Below are 24,062 nucleotides of genomic sequence, written 5' to 3'. Positions count from 1 at the left end.
AACAACAGACATTTGTTTCTCCCAGTACTGGAGGCTTGAATCTGAGGTCCAGGTATGGGCAGGGCTGGTTCCTCCTGAGGCTTCTCTCCTGGGTGTGTAGACGGCCCTCTCCTCCCTGTGTCCTCACATGGTCGTCCCTCTCTATGCATCTGTGTACTAATCTCCTCTTCTTTTAAGGACACCAGTCACATAGGGTTAGCATCTTATTAGATGAGAACCTCTTAGGTTCTTTTTCTGGGGGCCTGCAAATTAAACTGACCAAAGACAGAGTAACATAAGTAAATGCATGTTTCTTTACTGATGTAATATTTTTAAGCGTATGGAGATTCGTAGAAAGGAAGTGAACACCTAACAAGGCAGTTATTTCGGAGGCTTCTATACCATTTTAACAAAAGGTAATAATTTGTGGAGAAGTCACTAGACAAAGGAAAAGGGAGTTTGGATGTGGGTAAATTGTGGGAAGGTGACTAAGAAATGTGTGGGGGAAACTACAGGCAGATAAAGGTTGTCTATATGTGGAAGCATCTTGGTGCCATCTCAGTGATGTGACTCATTGCCCATTTCCCAGTAAAGGAGGGGGGGGGCACCTTTACAAATGGAATTTTTTTTTTTTTTTTTTTTGTAAATAGGGAAATTTGTGCTCTGCTTTTAGGTGGACGGGGGAGGGCAGAGGGCTTCTCCTGTCTCTGCTGTTTCTCAAGTGCCTTCACCTCCAAATACACAATATCCCCAAGTGGCATATTTTGGGGTGGTGTATCCTGAGCACCTTCATACCCCATGTCTATGACCTCCTTTCACCTTAATCACCTCCTAAGAAGTACAACCTCCAGATACGGTCAGATTGAGAGGTTAGGGTTTCAAGCTATGAATTTGGGGAGGTGGGGACACAATTCAGTCCATAATGTCAATAGAAATAGTGATTCCTAGGTAATAAGAATTGCTCTTTTGCAGAGATGGGCTCCATGCCCCTAACATCACATTCCTGGTGAGGGCTTCACGTGGATGCTGGGAGCAGGGTACCTGGGGGGCGTAGGAGTGGGGCACATGTTTTGAAATTGGGTACGCAGTTCCGCCAAGGTGTGCAGCCTCTGGGGTCAAAATCTGCAGCCATCCTGGGCCCCTCATGGCGGGGCGGGGGCCGGGGGTCTGTCCGCCTGGACATCCACAGCCCTGCTCAGGGGCGCCAGCCTGTCTGACCAGACTCCCCATGTCCATTTCAGGGTTAAGAAGGTTCTCATGCCCAGTGTGCCGGATCCGAGATTCACCTTCTCTGGGCTCTTTGAGTCTCACCAAGGTAACTTCCAGGTAAGTGCCATCTCCTTGGGCATAAAAAACAGGCTTGCTTTGCGCTGTCCTAATATCTCCCCTATGCACCATTTAAAAACCCGCTTCTATTCCAGCGGCCTCTTTAAATGCCTGTGAGCCTTTTTGCATTTGAAAGCAGCAGCATGTTCTTTTCTCTTTTGGTCAGAGAGAGTAGATCCAAGGGCCTCCGAGGGTGGCTTCTCTTGAAATCAGCCCCAGAGATCAGTGGCCGCCCCCCTACGGGATTTTCCAGCCTAATCGCTTTCTGATCTCATCAGGAAGTTGTGTTCTTAATCTGTTCCCTCTGCAGGGCTGACAACAAAACCTACACTTCCTTTTTCAAACTTTATGGTTGTTATTTCATTCATGTGATAAATGCTTAAAGGGGGGCTGAGGAGGAGTTGGGAGGAATGAGAGAGAGGGGATCAGCACCCCTGTCCCCAGGAGATTGCCAGGCAGTGGACCCCCGGGCGTAGATTTTATAGGACCCTGGGATCAGAGTTATGCCAGTTCCCTGCAGCTGCCACAAACTGCGGGGTTCAAAACACCACACATTAATCCTCGCCCAGTCCTGGGGACCAGACATCTGAGATCAAGGGGTCCCAGGGCCACGCTCCCTCCAGAGGTTCCAGGGGAGGGTCCTTCCTGCCTCTTCCAGCTTCTGGGGGCTCCAGGCGTCCCTGGGTTTGTGGCCGCATCCCTCCCGTCTCTGCCTCCGTCTTCACGGGGCTTCTCCTCTGTGTCTGTGTCTCTCCTTTTCTGTGTCTTATAAGGACCCTGTCATTGGATGTAGGGCCACCCTCATCCAGGAGGACCTTGTCTCAGACCCTTCACTTCATCACATCTGCAACGACCCTATTTCCAAATAAGGTCCCATTCCCAGGTTCTGAGGGTTAGCACTTGGGCATATCTTTATTTTGGAAGGGCTGCACTATTTAACCTTCCACAGGAGCAAGGTGAATTTTAAAACTACTTAGGTGTAGGAGAGGGGAAAAAAATGGAAAGAAAACCCACAAAAACATTCCTCTATCCTGTTAAGTTTTGTCCCTGATGCCTGCAAATTAAATGGACAAAAAAAAAAAAGAAAAAAGAAAAAGATTAAGAAGAGAAAAGGTTTATTTTGTATGCACATGAAAACAAGTGAAAACCCCCAAGAAGTAGTTACAGACCTGGAGAGTGATGTGCCATTTTAACAAAGGGTGATAGAGTGTGGAGGAGAGACCAAGTAAAAGAAAAGGGGTTGGGGACTTGTGGGTGGCAGGCAAGATATGAGACGGTGACTAGGAAATGCATGAAAAATAAGGGTTCTTTAGTAAGATTTTATGCAGACTCAAGTTCTCCCAGGTGATAAGTGTTGTCTCTGGAGTTGGAAGGGTCAGGGTGACCGTTTACAAATGTACATTTCCTTTCCAAAAGGGACATTTATGCCCTGCTTCTAGGGAGGATAAACGGAGGGCAGAGAATCCTCTCTGCAGCGGTTCATTCTCCATTGCCTTTAGCTGAAAATAATCCTTGTGCCAAAGCGGCATATTTGGGGGTGTCCCAGTTCCTTTCAAGGGAGAAGAGAGGGGGTTACAGCAGAGTTTAGGACAGGAAATCGGAAGTTTTTCAATACTTGGGGCTGGAAGAAGGAGATGGGGGAGGCTGGGCCGGGGAAGGGAGATGTTATAGGGGACAGAGGAGTCACCCGTGGAAGACAGTCCCGTGGAACACCCTATTCCAGATGTGCTCCCGGCCAGCATCAGGAAACCCCAGGGCACTTGTTAGAATTCAGCATCTGGGCCCCCTGGACCTGCTGAGTGATGATCCTCCTTCTGAAAAGTCACCCCCATCTCAGAGAACATACCTGCGGGGTCGGGGGCGGGGGGGAGAGGAATCTGTGTTTCCTGTTTTGGGTTCTAGAAAAGCCCTTCAGGCAGTCCTCATGTGTGAGGAGTGACCACAGGCCAGCGCTTTGAGGCTGATGACAAAAGGCAGGTCTGAAACCACAAGCTCTATGCCAAGATGCTAAACATGAGAGCTTTTTTGTTCTGCTGGGAGTGGCATCCCCTCCGGAGGGAGGCTGCCAGGGTTCCGGGGATGCACGGGCCCCGAGGGGAGGGGTTTGCTGCATGGAGCCTGAGTCACAATGTTTCATCCTGGCAGGAGTGGATCAAGGACACGCAGAACGTGGCTCACTTGAATAAGATGGAAGACGGGGAGCAGGAGTTCATCCTGGAAGAGGCCGCGGTGGTCCAGCTGGCAGAGATGCCCATGACAGCAGTGACGAGCCCTGTGTACCGGCAGACAGAGGAGGAAGAGGCCACCGGGGAGCCCGGCCAGCTCCCTCGCCAGCCCCCCCAGGACGGCGAGGTGGTCTCTCTCGGGGATTTTACGTTTGTGATGAGTGACAACTCATACGTAATGTTCTGAGGGGGTGCAAACTCAAAAGCCAACATCAACATCTACGTTGACATTGTAGGACCCAGGACAACATCTCAGGGACTAAAAACCACTGTGAAGGGAACTCCCCAGAACCGAGGATGCTGGTGTCTGGGGTCACCCGACACCCCAACCATCCAACCAATGCATCCCATCCATGTCGATATGCAAGGGCTTGAAGGCGGATTCCCTATAGGTGGCAGACCGTTGGTTGGGCTTGTTCTTGCTCTCACCTGGCACGTTGTCATGGTTCACTTAAATCGTAAGGAAGGACAGCCAGCGGCCTGAGACCACCTTCCTTCGCATGTGCCCACCCAGTCCTGCCCTTTCGCCATTACTACTCGCACCTGAGTGGTTCCTCAGATCTTTTGCTATGCGGCACACGTACCCAGCAGGTGAGGCACGGCACCCCCAGGTACAAAAGGGATTCTGCGTTACCAACACCAACCAGCCACCCGGCTCTTGCTCCAAAAGGGAAAAACCCTCTTTGCCACCATTGAGGCATTTTATTAAACAGACTCTGTTTTGATTCCTGAGTCCACACTCAGGACATCACTCCTAAGAGACATTTGAAGGTAAAAGCCCCGCGTGAACATTTTTTTATTAAGCAGACTCTGTTTTGATTCCTGAGTCCACACTCAGGACATCACTCCTAAGAGACATTTGAAGGTAAAAGCCCCGCGTGAACATTTTTTTATTAAGCAGACTCTGTTTTGATTCCTGAGTCCACACTCGGGACATCACTCCTAAGAGACATTTGAAGGTAAAAGCCCCGCGTGAACATTTTTTTATTAAGCAGACTCTGTTTTGATTCCTGAGTCCACACTCAGGACATCACTCCTAAGAGACATTTGAATGTAAAAGCCCTGCGTGAACATTTGGAACATTCCCCGCTGAGTGTGCATTATTATTTTTTATATTGAAATAAAAAGAAAAAAAAGTGTTGGCATGAGAACTACGGTGAGATGTAAACAGCTTGCTGATATTTGTGGAGAAACTGGACAATGTTAGTTTGATGCCCTCAAGCTTCACGTACAGGATGTGTCTAGATTTCTAGATTATTGAGATCTAGTTGTTTTTTTCTTTTTTGTTTTTCAGGCCGGCACTGAGTTTATCTTGTCTCTTCCTGCAGGGTGCAGTAAATAAACTTGATCAGATATACCTGGAGTCCATGTGTGTGTGTGTGTGTGTGTGTGTGTGTGTGTGGTGTTGGGGATTTATAATTTAACAAAATCTCTCCCCACCCCAGAAAATTCCTCCACAAAGATAGAAATGGAAAGAAAACACTTTTATTAGTGAACAAACACCAAGCCAGAATGCAACACACATCGCACGCAGGCAGCCCGCTAAGGGTTTGCAAACACAGAAGGACACTCACCCTGTTTTTGAGCTCAGCAACCCGTTCCCCCTGCATGCTCAAGACAACATTGCTAATTGTCTCCTCTCTGTAGGATGTAGGTGTTGCAATTTGGGGCCAGGTTTCCAGCTGCGGTAAGGCCACTCTCTTCCCTGGAAGCCGGGAGGTGGGCGTTATGTGATTGTTCCCGTCTGGGAAGGTCATTCCTGGGTCAGAGCTGCGGTGCGGGGTTGGAAGTGGGAGAGCAGGAACCCCAGAAGTCACCTTTCCCCGAGGAAGATTTCAGGGTGGGCTGCACGCCTGGACCTGGGACCTTGTTTCTGGGCTGCGAGAGGCTTTTATTTATTTATTTATTTTAAGTAATTAATTAATTTATGTTTGGCTGTGTTGGGTCTTTGCTGCTGTGTGCAGGCTTTCTCTAGTCGCGGCGAGCGGGGGCTACTCTTCATTGCGATGCGCGGGCTTCTCATCGCGGTGGCTTCTCTTGTTGCGGAGCACGGGCTCTAGGTGCGTGGGCTTCAGTAGTTGTGGCGCGCTGTGGCGCGCGGGCTCAGTAGCTGTGGCTCGCGGGCTCTAGAGCGCAGGCTCAGTAGTTGTGGCGCACGGGCTTAGTTGCTCCGCGGCATGTGGGATCTTCCCGGACCAGAGCTCGAACCCGTGTCCCCTGCATTGGCAGGTGGATTCTCAACCACTGTGCCACCAGGGAAGCCCCACCCTGGAAGTTTTAATTGTGTCTCCACCGTTGAACCCCTCGTGTCCTGGTCCATGTTTCCTTTCTCCAGAGTCCTCGAGTTGGGAATCATGCAGTGTTTCTCTTCTCCTCACTCATTGGGGTGAAAAGAGGGGGTCTCACACACTGGAGCCCCCCGGGAAGGCTTGTGTCCCCCTGCCCAGAGGTTCTGATTCAGCAGGTGTCTCTGGGGTCCGAGCAGCTGCATTTCTACAAGCCCCCCCGGGGTGGCTGGAGGGGAGCGGACGTGGCCGGTGTGTGCACTACACTCTGAGAAGGAGGGGGTACAGCAAGATGCCCGCTGAATCCTGGAACACAGAGGAGGGCTAGTCTGTGCTGCTTGGACGCTTAACCCCCTTCTTGGGAGCAAGGGGCCGGCACTGACCAGGGAAGCAGCCCTCTGTCTCCCGGGGACCTGAGGCTGCAGATGATCCTCCCCTGGAGTCACAGAGCTGAGATGTGTGGTCATCTGGAATCCCCTGCCTGTATGTCCCAGGCGGGCACAATGCCCTGTGCTTCAGACCAGGCTTTTCTGGGGGAAGTGCGTGGAGATTTCCAGAATCTAGTCCCATCAACGGGGTAAGCATTAGATTTTCCTGAGAGTTGCCTCCATGTGGATTTTAGTTGTGATTCAGGAAACAAGTTGGCTCCAGAATCATCACTGAGGTGGACAGATGTTGTATTCGTCAGCTAGGGCTGCTGTAACAAGTAACCCAGACTGGGGCAGTGGGGTCGGGCTTAAACAACAGACATTTATGTCTCCCAGTCCTGGAGGCTGGAATGTGAGATCCAGGTGTCAGCAGGGCTGGTTCCTCCCGAGGCCTCTCTCCTGGGCGTGTAGATGGCCATCTCCTCCCTGTGTCCTCACAGGGTCGTCCCTCTGTGCGTGTCTGTGTCCTGATCTCCTCTTCTTACAAGGACACCAGTGCTATGGGATCAGGACCCACCCTAGTGACCTCATTGTACCTTCCTTCGTCACTTCTTTGAAGACTTTATCTCTGAATACAGCCCCATTCTGAGGTCCTGGGAGTCAGGGCTTCAACATAGGAATCTGGGGGGAGACACAGTTCAGGCTGTAACCATCTAACAAGGTCAGCCTGTGGGTCCACCTCCCCCTCCTCATCCTTGGCCTGACCCCACTGGCCCAGGAAACCCTCTCTGTCTACCTGATGTGGCAAGAATTCAGGCCAGTATTCTTCACTCCTCCCTCTGGGCGAGCAGTGGAGCCTTGGGAGGGACAGACTGCCAGGCCCTCCAGGCTAGACACTGCCTGGTCTCCTAAGAGGGGACCATAGGCTCAGCACCAAGGTCTGGGTGGGATTTCATTGCAACCACTGGAAAACCAGAAGAAAACCCCACTTCTCTTGTCTCCAGATTCAAGAAGTCTTATCTGTCCAGTCACCCGGAGGAAAAAATGCACAGAGGTGTCAGGAATCCCTTTTACAGAAAGGCCCTGGGATTCTCCAGCACAGGCTTGGGAGCTGGAATGGCTCGTACCAAAATCAACGTATTATATGTGCACTCGAGGTGGTGGGTATTTTTTAAAAAACTTCTTTTCTCTTGTCTTCGAATGTTCTGCTATCCCTGTCGACATGTCTTAATGACATTTTCCCCTCTTCATTTTGGTGATTGGAAAATAGCCTTGGATTTGGATGAAAGAACACCAGTTTCCACTGGATGACAGTGTGGCTTTAACAGTCGAGGTGGGATAAGCGGGGCTTCGGCAGTCATGATGGAAAGAATCTAGAAAATGATGTTACGTGGTGATAAAATATGAAATATACTGGACGGTCCAGCAATCCCACTCTTCTGGGCTTTTATGTAAAGAATAAATAGTCAGGATCTCGAGGAGACGTCTGCCTCTCCATGTTTATAGCAGCTCTATTTACAATAGCCGAGATACATAAACAGCCTAAGTGTCCATCGACAGAGGAAGGGGTAAAGAGAATGTGATATCTATCTATCCATCTATCTATCCATCTGTCTATCTACCTATCATTTATTTATCATCTATATCTATCATCTATCTACCTACCTATCTACCTTTTATCATCTGTATCTATCTATATCATCTATCTATCGTCTATCATCTATCTACCTACCTATCTATCATCCGTCTACCTATCATTTATCATCTGTATCTATCTATCTCTATCATCTCTCTCTCTCTCCATATATATATATATATAATGGAATATTACTCAGCCACAAAAAGAATGAAATAATGCCATTTGCAGCAACATGGATGGACTTGGAAAGCATGATGCTCAGTGAATTAAGTCAGACAGAGAGACAAATACTGTATGTTATCACTTATATGTGTAACCTAAAACAAACAAAAAACCCCAACAAATTCACAGATACAGAGAACAGATTGATGATTGCCAGAAGCAGGGGGTGAGAGGTGTGTGAAATGCCTGGAGGAAAAAGAAAAGAAAAGAAATATATGTTCTCTGCCCTGGTTCCTGTCACAGAGCTCCTAAAACCCTCGGGATGTCCTGAGGGATGGGGGGGATGGGTGGGGGGAGAAGCACTTCTTTTGATATTCATAATAAGTCCTTTTCAACCCAACAGGGGCCCCTGGATGCCTTCAGGATGGGTGCTGGTTGCCAGGGGAACCAACCCTGCCGTTAGAGGGTTGGAATTTCAGCCCCACCCTCTGACCTCCGGGGAGGGGACAGGGGCTGGAGATTGAATTAATCAGCCCTGCTCAGTGATTTAATCCACCGTGGACCCTCCGTAAAACCCTCAACGATGGGGTTTGGAGAGCTTCCGGCTGGTGAACTCACGGAGGTGCTGGGAGGGAGATGTGCCCTTGGAGAGGGCAGGGGAGCCCTTTACCCCATAACTTACCCCGTGCGTCCCTAACATTTGGCTGAAGTGTGGCCAGTCTTGTGGGGCTGATCCCTGACCCTGAGGGGTCTGCGCTAACCCCGGGGAACTCAGGGTCACCAAGGATGCTGGGACACCACCTGCTGTCCACAATGAATCGGAGAAACTCTCCGTGTGGAAGCCACACCACCCTGGTGTGAGAAGCGTTGTGAGCACAGAAACAAGTGTTTTCTCTGGGGGAGGCTCAGAGAATGGCACCTCCATCCTCCACTTACAGGGGATGGGGAAACCTCCGCCCACACTCTGAGCAAAGTGTGAGAGTTTCCTTCTCCGCAGCACAAATGTATCTCATGCATTGCCTTTCCCAGGAGGGCAGAAATACAATAGTGCATCATTTTGTATCATTTTTTTAAAGAACAGAAATAGACCCACCCACAGACATAGAAAACAAATTTAGGCTTACCAAAGGGGGAAGGGGAGAAGGGATAAATTAGGAGTTTGGGAATAACAGATAGATACTACTATATATAAAATAGACACACAACAAGGTCCTACTGTATAGCACAGCGAAATATACTCAGTATCTTGTAACAACCTATAATGGAAAAGAATCTGGAAACAATGTCACTGAATCACTATGCTGTACCCCTGAACCTAACACATTGTAAATCAGCTATAGTTCAATTTAAAAAAATAGTGTGTCCTATTCAGTTCTGAGTAGGTACAGTTTTGGGGGTTCATTGGGGAAGATCCCACGGGTGTTCCTTTCTTGCTCCTTTGCACAGAGCAGGTGACAAAGCTTCCTGGCTGGGGTTTCTGGGCCTCCTGGTCCGGCAGAGAGGAGTGTGGTCTCCTGTGGGTTTCCACACTGGCATCCGTGGGCCTGTCCATGGTTGCACCTGGTCCTGGCTGTGGCTGCCCTTCCACGGGGACACCTGCGGCCGTGGCTGTGCGGCAGTCCTGTCTGTGGCCGTGGGGCACTGCTGGTGCTGCGGGAGCCCCGCCCTGCATTACGCGCTGGGCATCCATATCCCCCGGCTGGGGTCTGCGCCCCCCTGTGGGATGAAGGGACAGTGTTTACTTTCCCCGGTGCTTCTGGGCCACCCGCGGAGGCTGCTCTGGGCTCTGTCTGCCCACTGGCCACCTGCACCCCACAGAGGGGTTGGGCATCTCAGGATTGTGGGCTCCCTGAGGTCACAGCCAAGAACCCTGGCAAACGTCCCTCCTCTCAGCTCCCCCAAAGGTGCCAGCTGACGCCAGCCCACCAGTGGTGATGACGAGCCTCAGGGACACAAATCCCTAAACTCATGGGAAGAAGTTGTGAATGATTCTGTCCATGGGAAAAAAACACAACCTAGAAGTTGAGAGTTATGTTTTAGTCGGGGCATTCCTGAGGACTCAAGCCTGGGATGCGGCTTTCCAGATGGCTCTGAGGGACTGTTTCAAAGAGGTCAGGGAGGAGCCTGGATATATAGGCGTTTTACAAAAAAACAAACCAAAAAACCCCCCAGTAATCAAAAGATTACTCCTAATTAAAGAAAACCAGACATCTCAAGTAAATGAGTGTAGCGCTTTTCCATGTATGGGAAGATGCAAGAGTCTGGGCTCATTGAAATCATTCCTCTGATAGGTATCTTAACTCTCTAGGGGCTTCCCTGGTGGCGCAGTGGTTGAGAATCTGCCTGCCAATGCAGGGGACACGGGTTCGAGCCCTGGTCTGGGAAGATCCCACATGCTGCGGAGCTACTAGGCCCGTGAGCCACAACTACTGAGCCTGCGCGTCTGGAGCCTGTGCTCCGCAACGAGAGAGGCCACGACAGTGAGAGGCCCGCGCACCGCGATGAAGAGTGGCCCCCGCTTGCCGCAACTAGAGGAAGCCCTCGCACAGAAACAAAGACCCAACACAGCCATAAATAAATAAATAAATAAATAAAATTAACTCTCTAGGGCCAGGATCCTGTTTTTCTCCATCCTGAGTCCCCTCAGGGGGCACCGTCGGGGCAGCTGCAGTAGCTGAGGGCTTGGTGGCCGAAACGTCATTTGTTTACTGAAATGGCAGGTGACATTCTTTGTCCACAGTGGTTACCTGCATCTTTCCATGCAGAAGGCCCATATCTTCCACTAGGACATAGATACACACGGACGGAAGACCACATGAGGACACAGAGGAGAAACCCCGGGAAGACAGAGGCAGAGACGGGAGGGATGCGGCCACAAGCCCTGGGACGCCTGGAGCCCCCAGAAGCAGGAAGAGGCAGGAAGGACCCTCCCCTGGAGCCTCTGGAGGGAGCTTGGCCCTGGGACACCTTGACCTCAGACGTCTGGTCTCCAGGATGGGGGAGGATGGACTTCCTGGTTGAAGCCCCCCGTTTGGGGTACTTGGTTACAGCGGCCCCAGGAGACTCACCCACCGAGAACACGCCTGCATTCATTCCGAGTCCCATCTCTCCATGTGTGAAATCCATTCTCCGACAGCAAGAAACAAGATTCCCATCACCCTCATTAAATCCATTCATTAGCTTAAGCCCAGAATCCACAGAAAGCAGTTTCACGAAGTACACACCCCATGCTTGAATTATCGTTGTTTTATGTGTGTTCAGAATTTAGCCGTGAAAACACACGCTCAGAAATCCCACAGGACAAATCAGTCCTCATTCTAATGAAACGTTCTGTCTGCATTTGGAAGCAGAATCTCTTGTATCCTATCACCCATGAAGCCAGGAGTGTCAGATGCTCTCTGTGGGTGCTTCTGTGAAACAGGGCAAACAATTTGGTTTTTAATAGAAAAACAACAAAAAAAATTCCAGACATCTGCCAGGACTAGCAAGGGGCCTCTGGTTATTTTGGAAAAATACATCGTAAAAATGTCTCTGTTTTGTTAACATCACCGCTTACTACATTTTCACATTTTCTTCGATTAAAAAAAATCCCCTAAGAGGCATATTTGCCTCCACACGCAGGCTCTGCACCGCTGCCAAGAAAACCCATGAATTTAAGAGGTGTTGCGTTTCGTGAATTCAGAGGCTCCCAGTCTTAAGTCAAAATCACATTTTTTACCGAGTTTGTCGATGCAAAATCAATTTAAGACACACATGCTCACATATTCGCGTTCTAAAACCCCCAGATCATAGCGCAGGCATTCTTGCAAATAGTTAAATTTTATAACAAGCCCCAGAACTTGGTAAAGAGTGAACGTTTCGATTTTCTTCCACTCCCCCCCCCCACCACTCCCGATTCTCACATCTGGGTGGTCCCCACCTATCCTGCTGGAAATGTGGGATTCGGGAAGCTCCTTTCAGCAGAAGTGAGGGACGTTTTAACCTGTGCATCATTGGCGTCCATAAGTTTGCATCTGAAACCCCTTGGAGAAAAAGGGTCATAAGCGTCCCCTCGGAAGACGGTGTTTCTCATACAACTACGGTCATTAGATATCTCGGGCTCACCCAGGTCTTAGGAATTCTGGCCGGTTACAGACTTCTCTGGATTCCTTCAAACATAAAATCAGAAGGCTGATGACTGATGACCTACATTGAAATCCCTTTGCTGGTTCACGTGTAACAGAATATTTTTATGGACTCACTCACCTGGATGCTTACAACACTTTTGGTTTCTAGGGTGAATGTCTGCTGTCTTGTTCATTTTTATCTATTTATTTTTTCTGAATTTTTATTGTAGTATAGTTGCTTTACCACGCTGTGTTGGTTTCTGCTGTACCACAAAGTGAATCAGCTATACGTATATATATATATATATATCTATATATATCTATCCCCTCTTTTTTGGATTTCCTTCCCATTTAGGTCACCCCAGAGCATTGAGTAGAGTTCCCCGTGCTATACAGTTTGTTCTCATTAGTTATCTACTTTATACATAGTGTAATAGTCTATATGTGTGAATCCCAATCTCCCACTTCATCCCAGCCCCATTTCCCCCCCTGGTATCCATACGTCCATTCTCTACATCTGTGTCTCTATTTCTGCTTTGCAAATAAATTCATCTGTATCAATTTTGTAGGTTCCACATTGCTGTCTTGTTTAAACAGTCATTTCCTATTCTGATGCCGTAAAGAGAGCTTCCTATTTCCCCCCAGAAGCTGTAATAATTTCCTATTTGTAAGTCTGTGTTTAGTCCATCTGGATAGGTTTGCATGTAAATTCTGAGCTAGGGATTGCTTAGGTAGCTATGCTGCATAACACATTATGACACATTATGACAAACATGGCGACACCAAAACATAGACGTTGTATCTCACATTTCTGAGCTGGGTTTTCTGCTTAGGATCTGTTTCCACAGCTGAAATCAAGGTGTTGGCAGGACTGCGTTTCTCTCTGGAAGCAACTCGGTAAGAATCCACTTCCAAGGTCATTCAGCATCCTGGCAGAATTTATTCCTTCTCATGCTTTGAATCGCTCTACCTGCCTCTTCTTCTTTGAAGGGCTTTTGTGATTATATAGCACAGGGTCATTTATCTTAAACACAACTGAGTAGGAATCTCATTTACCTCTGCAAAGATTTCTGACAAGCAATGGAACATATTCACGGGTGTGGCATCAGGGCGAGAAGAATCTTGGGGCCAAAATTAACGCCTATCACAGAGATGTAATTTTATTTATTTTTTCTTTATGGATGGCCCATTGTCTACCACCTTCTACTGATGCACCCACCCTTTCTCCACCGTGTGGCCCTCTCTGCCATAAACAGAGTTTCCGTTTACATAAGAACGTGTTTCTGTTCTTATGTAAAGAACATAAGAACATAGTTATTTGCCTACTCATAACCCTAATCTTGATATTCAGGAGGGTACTCCTCTATCTCTCCCCATTTTTTTCTTCTTAAAAATGTCTTAATCCTTTTTTCTGGGCTTCCCTGGTGGCGCAGTGGTTAAGAATCCGCCTGCCAATGCAGGGGACACGGGTTTCAGCCCTGATCCAGGAAGATCCCAGCAACTAAGCCCGTGCGCCACAACTACTGAGCCTGTGCTCTAGAGCCCGTGTGCCACCACTACTGAAGCCCGCGCGCCGAGAGCCCGTGCTCTGCAACAAGAGAAGCCACCGCAATGAGAAGCCCATGCACCACAACAAAGAGTAGCGCCTGCTCTCTGCAACTAGAGAAAGCCCGTGCACAGCAATGAAGACCCAAAACAGCCAAAAATAAATAATAATTAAAAAAAAAAAATCCTTTTTTCTTTTGTATGAGTTTCAGGGTCATCTTTCCAAGTCACTGAGAAACTCCACCTGGACTTAACTAGAAACTCATTCAATGAATCTATAAACTTCCTCATCCTTGGATATGGTATATCTTTCCATTTGCGTAGATCTTCTGTAGAAACAGGTAATTTTCTCAATAAAGGATTTGTATGCCGTTTGTTAAATTTCTTCCTGGGCACCTCCTTCTGGCTCAGGGGAGTTCATGCTTTTGTTCTATTCAGGCTTTCAACTGATTGGACGAGGCCCACCCAGCCACGTCAGCCACTGGTTCCTGGTGAGTGATAAAGGGACAAAAATATGGCCACATCAGGGCCCCTGGAATCCAGGCTCCCCTCTCCGAATATTTATAGGCTTTGATAACCTGTCCTGATTCCAACAAGGTCCCCATTATGGACCCTCCTGCTGCCTTGGGTACATTCTTAGCATGTCAATCACACCCCAAGCCAACTGGGCACATAGAACAGATGAAGTGTTGGGAACAAGACCCCAGAATCTGGTCTAAGGACTGGACGACTGCAGAATTCTCTGCTTCCAAGTGGTTCTTAAGAGGAATCTTTATGTAATGATCGGTCCACAGTGAGGTTTGAACTGTAGGGGAAAAACATTTTTCCCCTACCCTTTTAGGTTCAGTGCCTGGGGCCTGTGAATTAAACCAACAAAAGACAGATTAACAAGAAGGGACAAAACACCAGAGGTGATTTATGCATGCAATGTGCATACTTAGAGGAGAATTCAGTGGTGAGTGTACAGAGGAAAAAACACATTTTTCCTGTACTCATTTTAGGTTCTCTGGGTGGGGCCTTATAACTGAGATTGGCCATAGACAGATTATCAGGAGAAAAACTGAAGTTTATTAGCACAGCATCTCGGTTACACTTGGGGGTACCCAGAGGCAAGTAATTCCAAGGGGTGGTTATATATACCTTTTTAAGCTAAACAAAAGAAAACAGATTTGAGGGTTCTGGGGGAGAAGGCAAATTATGGGGAGCTGACTAGGAAACTATGGTGGAAGAGGGTATTTATCAGGGCTTGTTATGTAGATTAAGTGGAGCCTTCTCTATTGATAAGAGTTCTTAAGCAGCCTCTTTTTCCAGGTACGGGAGAGACATACATCTTTACAAATGAGCATTTCCTTTATACGTGGAAATCTCCTTACTTATCTGGAGTCTACGGGTTCTGTGTGGCTTTTAGGTCCAAATCATCCACAGGCTAAAGCGGCATACTTGGCGGTGGCGTGTTCTGAGTAACTGGAAAGGATAGTTAGAATTTTGGGGCTTCAAGGTGAAAGGAAGGCTGGCCAGAAAAGCACTGAGGGGAAAACAAGTAACTTTTTGGAAAGAGAAGTGGGTTTTCCGAGCACAAACACGAGATAAGAAAGTTTGAGATGATGTTTGTCTGTACGGGTATGAGTGATTTTTCCATCTCCTTCTGGGGACAAAAACTCCCCTGGAGAAGGGATTTGGGGGGAGGTTTTTAATTTTTAGTTTTTTTGGGGGGAGGGGAGGTTTTCTGGCGTTCTGAATTCTGGGAGTAGATCCACCTTGAAGAGGAATTTATGGAACCTTATTTCCTAGCAGTTGCCCCTCCGGGTCAGAGCAGGGAAGCTTTAAAAAGTTGTTGTTGTTTTTTCTTCCCGGCATCTGTTGAATCTCAAATGTCTTCAGCTTAAACTAATTTTCAGGCCAACTCTGAGTCCCCACGGAGTGAAAGGACAGAAAAAAGAGGCGAGAAACTCAAGCCAACGATTAAGCAAAATATGTGTTTAGGTATCTTTATGCTTAATGGGTCTGGCCACACAGATGTGAAAACCAACGGACCTTTCTGTAGAACCCTGTTTTCTCCTGCGCAGCAAGGCAGGGTCGCCTGACCGATGGCGCCTGGGGCGGGGCGGGGGGGAGTGTGGCCCAGGATCAAGCTCTAAATCAGCACATTTCTGTGACAGGCACAAGGGGCATGTGTCCTGACACCATGCCAAATAATCCCCCAAATGCAGTGAAAATAATTCTGCCAATACTACAATGACAGGATAGCATTTAAAAAAATAAAACGATGCTCCAAGAAAATAAAAATAAACACGCACACACCTGGAGAATTCTAGGAGGGTGCAATTCACGGCATAGGCAAGAAATACGTTAGAAACACAATGCAGACGTCTGGAAAGGCCTTGGGGAAAATCCCAGCAGGAAATGTTTTCACCCCACCTCCCTGGGGTGCCTGGAGCCCTCGGGCTGGCAGAACTGGATTGATGAGTGTTTTCCTGCTTATTTTGTCCTTTTCACACTTTCGTATAAACAAATCCCCCTTCCCCGAGGTGCTGCATCAGTCCTCCTATCTGAGTTTCTGAGCGCTCTACGGTTTAATATTCACACCGAGGTTTATAATCCACCTGGATGGAGATTCTGAGGCAGGCGGGGGTGAAGGACGCATTTTTAGCTATTCCGAGGCAGCCGGTCCTGACGTGTCTACAGCTCCCCCTGCTGTCACATAAGGTCTGTAACCCAGGACCCCGTCCTGGACTCTCTTGGGGTCTGCGGGGTTCATTCCAGACCCTGCCCCGTGGCCGGTTGACTTAATTTTGCAGCTTTATTAATAAACGTGGCATCTGGCTGTCTGGTACACTGTGTGTTTCTTGGTTTTCTCTCCGTCTGCCCCGCCCCCCAATCCCCTCTGTTTGGCGAATCTGAGCCCTTTTGAATTCCCACACACCCTTTATAAACAGCTTGTCAATAACAACGGAAAAAAAACTTGTTGAAATTCTAATTGGACTTGGGTGGGATCTCCAGATGATGCTGGGCAGACAATCAGTCTCTTGAAAATACAGAGCATCTTAACCTGTAAGGGAGACAGGCTGGGACCTGGGACCCTCTGCTGGGACCTGGTACTCTTTGCTGCAGGGCGGCGATGCTTGCACCTGGACACAACAAAATACAAATAAACTCTATGGGACCAAAAATAACTGCGTGCATGCGCAGTCGGGACAAATCCTGCGCCTAAAAGATACAAAGAGACCAAAAAACCCGGTTGCCACTTTTGAAGACCGTGGAGCGAAAGCAGGGTCCTGCGCATGCCCCCTGCGCTCAGCACCACCTAACGGGTGGGCAGACCACCTAAGCCTCCCCTCCAGCCCGACCCCTGGACCCACCCCTACCCTCACCCCGTATAAGGAACCAGCTCGCCGCCCTCGCGCTCACCCTGCTGCATCAGGGGCCAAAATAAAGCCTGGCCTGAATTTTTTGTCTGCCCTCTGATCAATTTCTGTTGATTGAGGGGGCCAAGAATCCCGGTTGGTAACCTAAGTACGATGTATTATCACCCGATTCCATTTTCAGTAACGTTTTGGAAATTTTTCCGATCAGAAGTGTTTTACATCTTTGGTTGGAATTTTTTCTAAACTCCTAGATTTTATGCTCTCCTAAATGGCATCTTTTCTTTAATGTTAAAAAAAATTTTTTTTTTGCTACTAGGTAGAAACAAGTGATTTTTGTATATTGATTGTGTGTTCGGCTCTTGCCAGATAAACTCTCGTAGGCATTCATTCATCTTTAGATTATTTTGAATTTTCTAGGTACATAATTATTTATCTGCAGATAATTATTTTATTTCTTCTGTTCTTTCTTTCTTTCTTTTTTTGGGGGGGGGCCACTCCTGCGACTTGTGGGATCTTTTTTCCCTAACCAGGGATTGAACCCTTGCCCCGTGCAGTGGAAGCGCAGAGTCCTAGCAACTGGACAGCCAGGGAAGTCCCTATTTCTTCTGTTCTAATGCTGACACCACGATTTCTATTTCTTCTCCTGGTTATGTTTTTGCTATCTGCTGTTTGTTCATTCTTTCTCTCTGTTGGCCTCACCGGGGGTTTATCAACTTTGTCAGTTTTGTTGTAAAACCACGTTTTCGCTTTGGTTGTTATTTCCCCCCTATTTTATTATTTATTTATTTATTGGCTGCGTTGGGTCTTCGTTGCTGTGCACGGGCTTTCTCTAGTTGCGGCGAGCGGGGGCTACTCTTGTTGCGGAGCATGGGCTCTAGGCGCACGGGCTTCAGTAGCTGTGGCACACGAGCTCAGTAGTTGTGGCTCACGGGCTCTAGAGTGCAGGCTCAGTAGTTGTGACGCATGGGCTTGGTTGCTCTGGGGCATTTGGGATCTTCCCAAACCAGGGATCGAACCCGTGTCCCCTGCATTGGCAGGCGGATTCTTAACCACTGCGCCACCAGGGAAGCCCCCCCCCCCCCCCCATTTAAAAAATCTTTATAATTTTCTTTCCAATACTTTCTTTGAATTTATTTTACTGCGTTTTTTCCTTTTAACTCCTGTGTTATCTTTTTGTCATTGGTCTCTAGTATAATTTGTTTTCAGAGAATACACTTTATTGGGTTTTAGCTTTTTTAAGCCTTCTTGAGATTCACTTTATGACTTGGTGTATGGGTTGTCAGAGAAAAAAGCGTTTACCTCTGCCCTCTTAAGTGCGATAGCTGGGCCTACGAAATAAACTGACAACAGGCATACTAGCGGGAGAAAAGGTACACAAACCTATTGAAGTTTAACATTACATTACATGCACGAGGGCCTCACAGGAGAAGAGGCGAACACCCAAAAAAGTGGTGAGATTTGAGAGGTTACAGACCATCTTAATAGGGGAAGGGAGGCGGTGTGGGCCTCTCAGGCAGACTAAAACGTTCTTAGGAAAGATGGCTCAGCCCGTAAAAGAACAGACGGTCCGAATAGCTATCATCGAAAAATCTACAAACAATAAATGATGGAGAGGGTGTGGAGAAAAGGGAACCCTCTTGCACTGTTGGTGGGAATGTAAATTGGTGCAGCCACTATGGAGAACAGTATGGAGGTTCCTTAAAAAACTAAAAATAGAACTACCATACGACCCAGCCATCCCACTACTGGGCATATACCCTGAGAAAACCATAATTCAAAAAGAGTCATGTACCACAATGTTCATTGCAGTTCTATTTACAATAGCCAGGACATGGAAACAACCTAAATGTCCATAGACAGATGAATGGATAAAGAAGATGTGGTACATGTATGCAATGAAATATTACTCAGCCATAAAAAAGAATGAAATAATGCCATTTGCAGCTACATGGATGGACCTAGAGATTATCATACTAAGTGAAGTAAGTCAGACAGGGAAAGACAAATACCATATGATATCGCTTATATGTGGAACCTAATAAAAGGGTGCAAATAAACCTATTTACAAAACAGACTCACAGATGTAGAAAACAAACTTATGGTTACCAGGGGATAAGGGGGGGGGAGGGATAAATTGGGGGATTGGGATTGACATATATACACTACTGCATGTAAAATAGATAACTAGTAAGAACCTGCTGTATAGCACAGGGAACTCGACTCAGTACTCTGTAGTGACCTAAATGGGAAAAGAATCTAAAAAAGAGTGGGTATATGTATATATATATAACTGGTTCACTTTGCTGTACAGCAGAAACTAAGACAACATTGTAAATCAACTATACTCTAATAAACATTAATTTAAAAAAAAGAACAGATGGCAGGTATGACCATTTGTGACAATGTCCCTCTGGATGTGGAGCTGAAGTTGAACCTCCTTTCCCGGGACAAGAGTCAATATTCCTGATTGATGACACTCCCTGGAGGGGATTGATGACAACCGGGTTCCTTTTGGAAGAACATTTAAGTAGCTACATTCAGAGAAAGACCCTCCCGGCATCTGCCGGTTTTCTAGTGACGTCCACTCAAAATAATCAATATACCAAAGCGACACAGTTTTGGGTCATGTGTCCTAACCTCCTTCATGGTCAATCATCATACATTCTTCCGTGTCCTGGAAGAGAATGTACATTCTAAAGGTGTTGGGAGTTCTTAAGACAATGGCCAACACAAAAGGTCCCCCGTTTTCAGCCCTGGGAGGTCTTGACCTGGATGCCGCAGTGGGTCATGAATGTAGGTGGCCAGGTCAGGGAGGGTCAGCTAAAGGCTTCAGGGACAGCCCCTGGCCAGCCTGAAGCCACTGGCAGAGAACAAGCGAGAACTTAATAGAGATGAAGGCAACAGCCTCAGTTCCTGGTCTGCAAATCAATCTCAGGGCTGCAGACCTGGGAAAACCTGCTTTAACGGCAGGTCAGGACAGGACACCGGGGTTTCTCATTGATCTCAAGATGGCAAAGGTGGTTCTGATTGATTGCAGTGTGGGTATGTCTCAACTGCTGGATGGGGCTTCTCAGGAGACCAGAAAGGGTGGAAGGTCCTTGTGCAGGGTGGCCAGGTCTTTATAACTAAAGTCCTCTAGGGGACTTTCCTGGTGGTGCAGTGGTTAGGACTTTGTGCTTCCACTGCAGGGGGCACAGGTTCCATCCCTGCTCAGGGAACTAAGATCCTGTATGCCATGTGGTGCAGCCAAAAAAAAAAAGTCCTCTGGATGGCAGCCCAGGACCTAAAGGGTGGGTTTCCTTAGCTGGATTTACCCCAGTAGTGGAACTGCCCCCTCAAACCTTACAGACTCAGAAATCTGATTTCACCAGAATTCCCAAAGCCAGCCTGTTCTCTTAAGGCCCGACTCACATTAGCTCAACTCACACAGACTTGAAGCAGATGCCCTTGTGGTCATCTACTGGTTTACAGAGACAGTAGCTCAGCCTCTGGCATGGAAGAGTCTTCACCCTCCAGACGCTGGGCAACAGAGAAGCCCAAACAATAACCAAAGTCCTCTGAGAAGTTTGGCACTAAGATTTAAGGATCTGAGAGGTCCTTGTTCAAGGGTCTGGATATGGCTTCTCAACTTACCTGTTAGGGCCACCTGGATTCTCACCCCTGGAGTCCCTTCCTGCAGTGCTGCCCATCACCAACATCCCAGGGATCCTTTCCCAGATACATGCAAAGGGGAGCCCTTCACTGTGGGCCAACTTCAGGGTCACAAGAGTAGTGATTTCAAGGAAGCTCAAAGCTTAGCTTTCCTTTGTATTTGGGGAGGCAGAAATTTGAAGAGGGGAAAAAGGAAGAAAAAAAGAGCAAAGGTGAGTATGGGGTAGGAGAGAAAGTGAGGCAATGTTGGATCCAGCCACTCTGTATCATCTTTCCCTCTATTAATACTGTCAGGGAGGAAAAACTTTTCCTCTACCCTCTTACGTTATGTCCTTGGGGTGTGCAAATTAAACCGACAAAAGACGGATTAGCAAGAGAATAAAACATTACATGATGCATATATGCACAGAAGTTCACAGAGAAATCTGACTCATGGAGGTGGTTAGAATTTCAGGCTTTCTATACCATATTAATAGGGAATGAGGAGAAAAAGAGAGTGTTTCTGGGAGAACAAATGGCTTCTTGGAAATGGGGAGAGAAAGGGCACTTATGGAAAAACAAATGACTCTTTGGGAAGATAAATGTGCCCTTAGGAGAACAGATGGGAGATACAATATTTGTGTAATAACGTCTGTCTGGGTATGGTACCAACCTCATTGCCGAGGAAACAAGATTACAGTTGCTTCCACAGAGTGGGTTTATGACAATTGGGTTTTGGCAGAGGCTTTGCTTTCAGACAGATAAAGAATTTCAGGAGCTCAAATGCTTTCGGCTCAAAATAATTTTATGCCACAGTGGCTAATCCTGGACCCCTTCCCTATCAACACAGTAACCCCTACTATGCAGTAATCAATACATTTTCATTGCATGAATATTCACATCAATTGTTCGATTTTACCTGCAACCCACAGCTTTCAAAAGATGGTTCTAACAGCTCACCTTGGACACTCTCACCCTCACCTACACGGTTGCCCTCCCCAGGAAGAGATGCGTCTGCACAGAACTGAACTAGCGTGTACGGTCACCAGCCAGCTCCACGTTAGAGAGACGTCCTCTTTCCCTGCGGACGAAGGGGAAAAGGGAACGTTTCATGTTACCACAAATGCGCACCAAATCTGCAGAATTTGCACATGAGATCACACCTGTGTTAGATTCCAAGTTCCGGTGACCCAGCTGGACAGGTGATGGTCCATTGGGTGAAGCCATGCCGAGTGCATCCTAACCGCTTCTAATTTATTCTCCTGGGGGGCACATTTCCTTGCTTCCTGACCCGGAGCCCGCCCCGCTCCCCACCTGCAGCCCTCTCCCCTTGGAGGGGAGGGACCGTTTCTCCATCCTGGTTCCAGATGTGGCTCTGGGTACCAGCCTTCCACGGTGACCCCTGATCCTGTGGGCGCCTGGGAGCACAGCCCTTGTTTCCTTAGCCCTCTGTCCCCGGGGGCGGGTCGCCACATGTGCAAAACATTTTTTTTTTTCTGTCCCCAACCGTTGCCAATGCTCATTTTCTCCATTCCGCCAGATTCCTCGCCGGAAGCTGGCTTTTGGATGTAGCTGCAAATCCAGCCCCTCCTTGCAGCATCTGGGTACTGCTTTGCTTTCAAAGTTCCTTCCAGGGCCGGGGGCGAATATCCCTGACTTCTGTGCTCCTGCTTTGTGTTCCATGAGCATGGTAAATAGTGTGAATAAATTCCTTTTCTGAAAGGAATGCACCTGGCTCTTCATGCCCTGGCATGTACCTGCCTTCACTTCCTCCTCATCTCCCCAGAAGGTCAGCATCTCCCCAAGTTCCACCCTGACGTGTTGCTTCCTCTGACCTGCTTGATGAGAATCACGTGTCTTCATGATGGAAAATATGCTGTTGATGGCAGCAGGCGCCACTCCGCCCCCCTTTTATTTTTCTGTCCATTTTCAAAAATGATGAAGGGGAATTTGCAAACCGATGTTTTGTGATCTGAACACACATGCTCCCCCCCCGCTCCCCTGCAGACCCTGGTGCCCTGCACAGCATCTCAAATGCTGAATTTCCCAGCATTCCCGAGGTGGGAAATGTGGACAGGACACCCAAAGACGGCAGCCGAGGTTTGAGATATCTGTTTATAAAGAGCCAATAGCCTCATTTGTTAGGGAGCCTGCTTCTGGGGGTGAGAAGGAAGGTGTCAGATGTGATGTAAAAGCTTCGTTTTTCTGATTATCATTTGTTTACACAAAAAGCCTCCTCTTGGGAGCCGGGCCATTCACCTGGTATTTATTTAGGCAAAAAAACCACCCCCAAAACCCATAAGATTAGATATATTTTGTCCACGCTTCATTGCTACCTGAATGCATAGAATTAGATAGTTTTAATTCTACAATTCATTTTTGCCTAAATACACAAGATTAGATATAGTTTATTACACTATTTCTGTCTAGATGCATAAGGTTACATAGAGTTTATTCTACTATTTATTTCTACCTAAATGCATAAGTTAGATAGTTTATTCTACTATCCATTTCTGCCTAAATGCATAAAATTAGGTATTATTTATTCTGCTATTTATTTCTGCCTAAATGCATAAGTTTCCATACAGTTTATTCTATTTATTTCTGCCCAAATGCATAAGATTAGATATAGTTTATTCTACCATCTATTTCTGCCTAAATGCATAAAATTTGATATTGTTTATTCTGCTATTTATTTCTGCCTAAATGCATAAGGTTCCATACAGCCTATGCTACTTTCTATTTCTACAGTTATGTCCGTAATCCTGCAAAAGGCGGCTGTGAAGTGTCTGGTGCAAAACTGTCATCAGGTCACTTCTGCCCGGCTAGCACAGCCCCCGGAAGTAGGCCTTGCTGGTACCAATGTGTCTTGCTGATGTCGTGGGCCTTGAGGTGGCAGAGCGATGCCTGAGGCACAGATGCTCACAAGCTCAGTTTGGGTGGCTGAGCTCTGATCACATAGTGAAGGGGGCACTGGCCCTCACCTTCCCCTCTGTCTGCAGACCCACACTTGGGAGAGTGTGAGCCCTTTCTCTGCAGAACCCCGCTCTGTGATCCTACACTGGGTCCTGAGTTCACCCACGTACTTAGTTCTATGTCTAATGAGACCTGCTTTCCAAAGAAATGCATGTGCTCTCCTAAAGCAGCCTCCAGCAGGTAAACTGGTCCCCAAAATAGAAAAACATTACCTTTCGATGACACAGTCTTTGCTAGCAAGAATAATACCATATTTGCTGCTTCACCCCATGCAAAATCAAAACAAACCCATTCACAAATATTATGGCCCTTCCTAGAACAGACATGCACTGATTTTTTTTTTTTTAATTGAAGTACAGTTGATTTACGATGTTGTGTTAGTTTTAGGTGTACAGCAAAGTGATTCAGTTATATATACACATAGATCTATTCTTTTTCAGATTCCTTTCCCATATA

At 47.4% G+C, this 24,062-nt stretch overlaps 1 protein-coding gene across 1 annotated transcript in view; it reads left to right on the top strand.

Annotated features, from left to right (window-relative positions):
- The window catches only part of LOC133082656 (cytokine receptor-like factor 2), an 85,880-nt gene that overhangs the window by 27,578 nt on the left and 34,240 nt on the right, over positions 1 to 24,062 (top strand). Inside the window, exons 7-9 of the mRNA XM_061179323.1 lie at positions 1,221 to 1,305; positions 3,451 to 3,705; positions 9,483 to 9,702. Coding sequence (XP_061035306.1) covers positions 1,221 to 1,305; positions 3,451 to 3,705; positions 9,483 to 9,702 — 560 coding nt within the window. The remainder of the gene's footprint in view (positions 1 to 1,220; positions 1,306 to 3,450; positions 3,706 to 9,482; positions 9,703 to 24,062) is intronic.

Source organism: Eubalaena glacialis, chromosome X (genome assembly GCF_028564815.1).
Source record: "Eubalaena glacialis isolate mEubGla1 chromosome X, mEubGla1.1.hap2.+ XY, whole genome shotgun sequence".
Lineage (NCBI taxonomy): Eukaryota > Metazoa > Chordata > Mammalia > Artiodactyla > Balaenidae > Eubalaena > Eubalaena glacialis.
The sequence above is the reverse complement of the archived record's forward strand: the minus strand, read 5'-3'. Positions and strand labels throughout refer to the sequence as shown.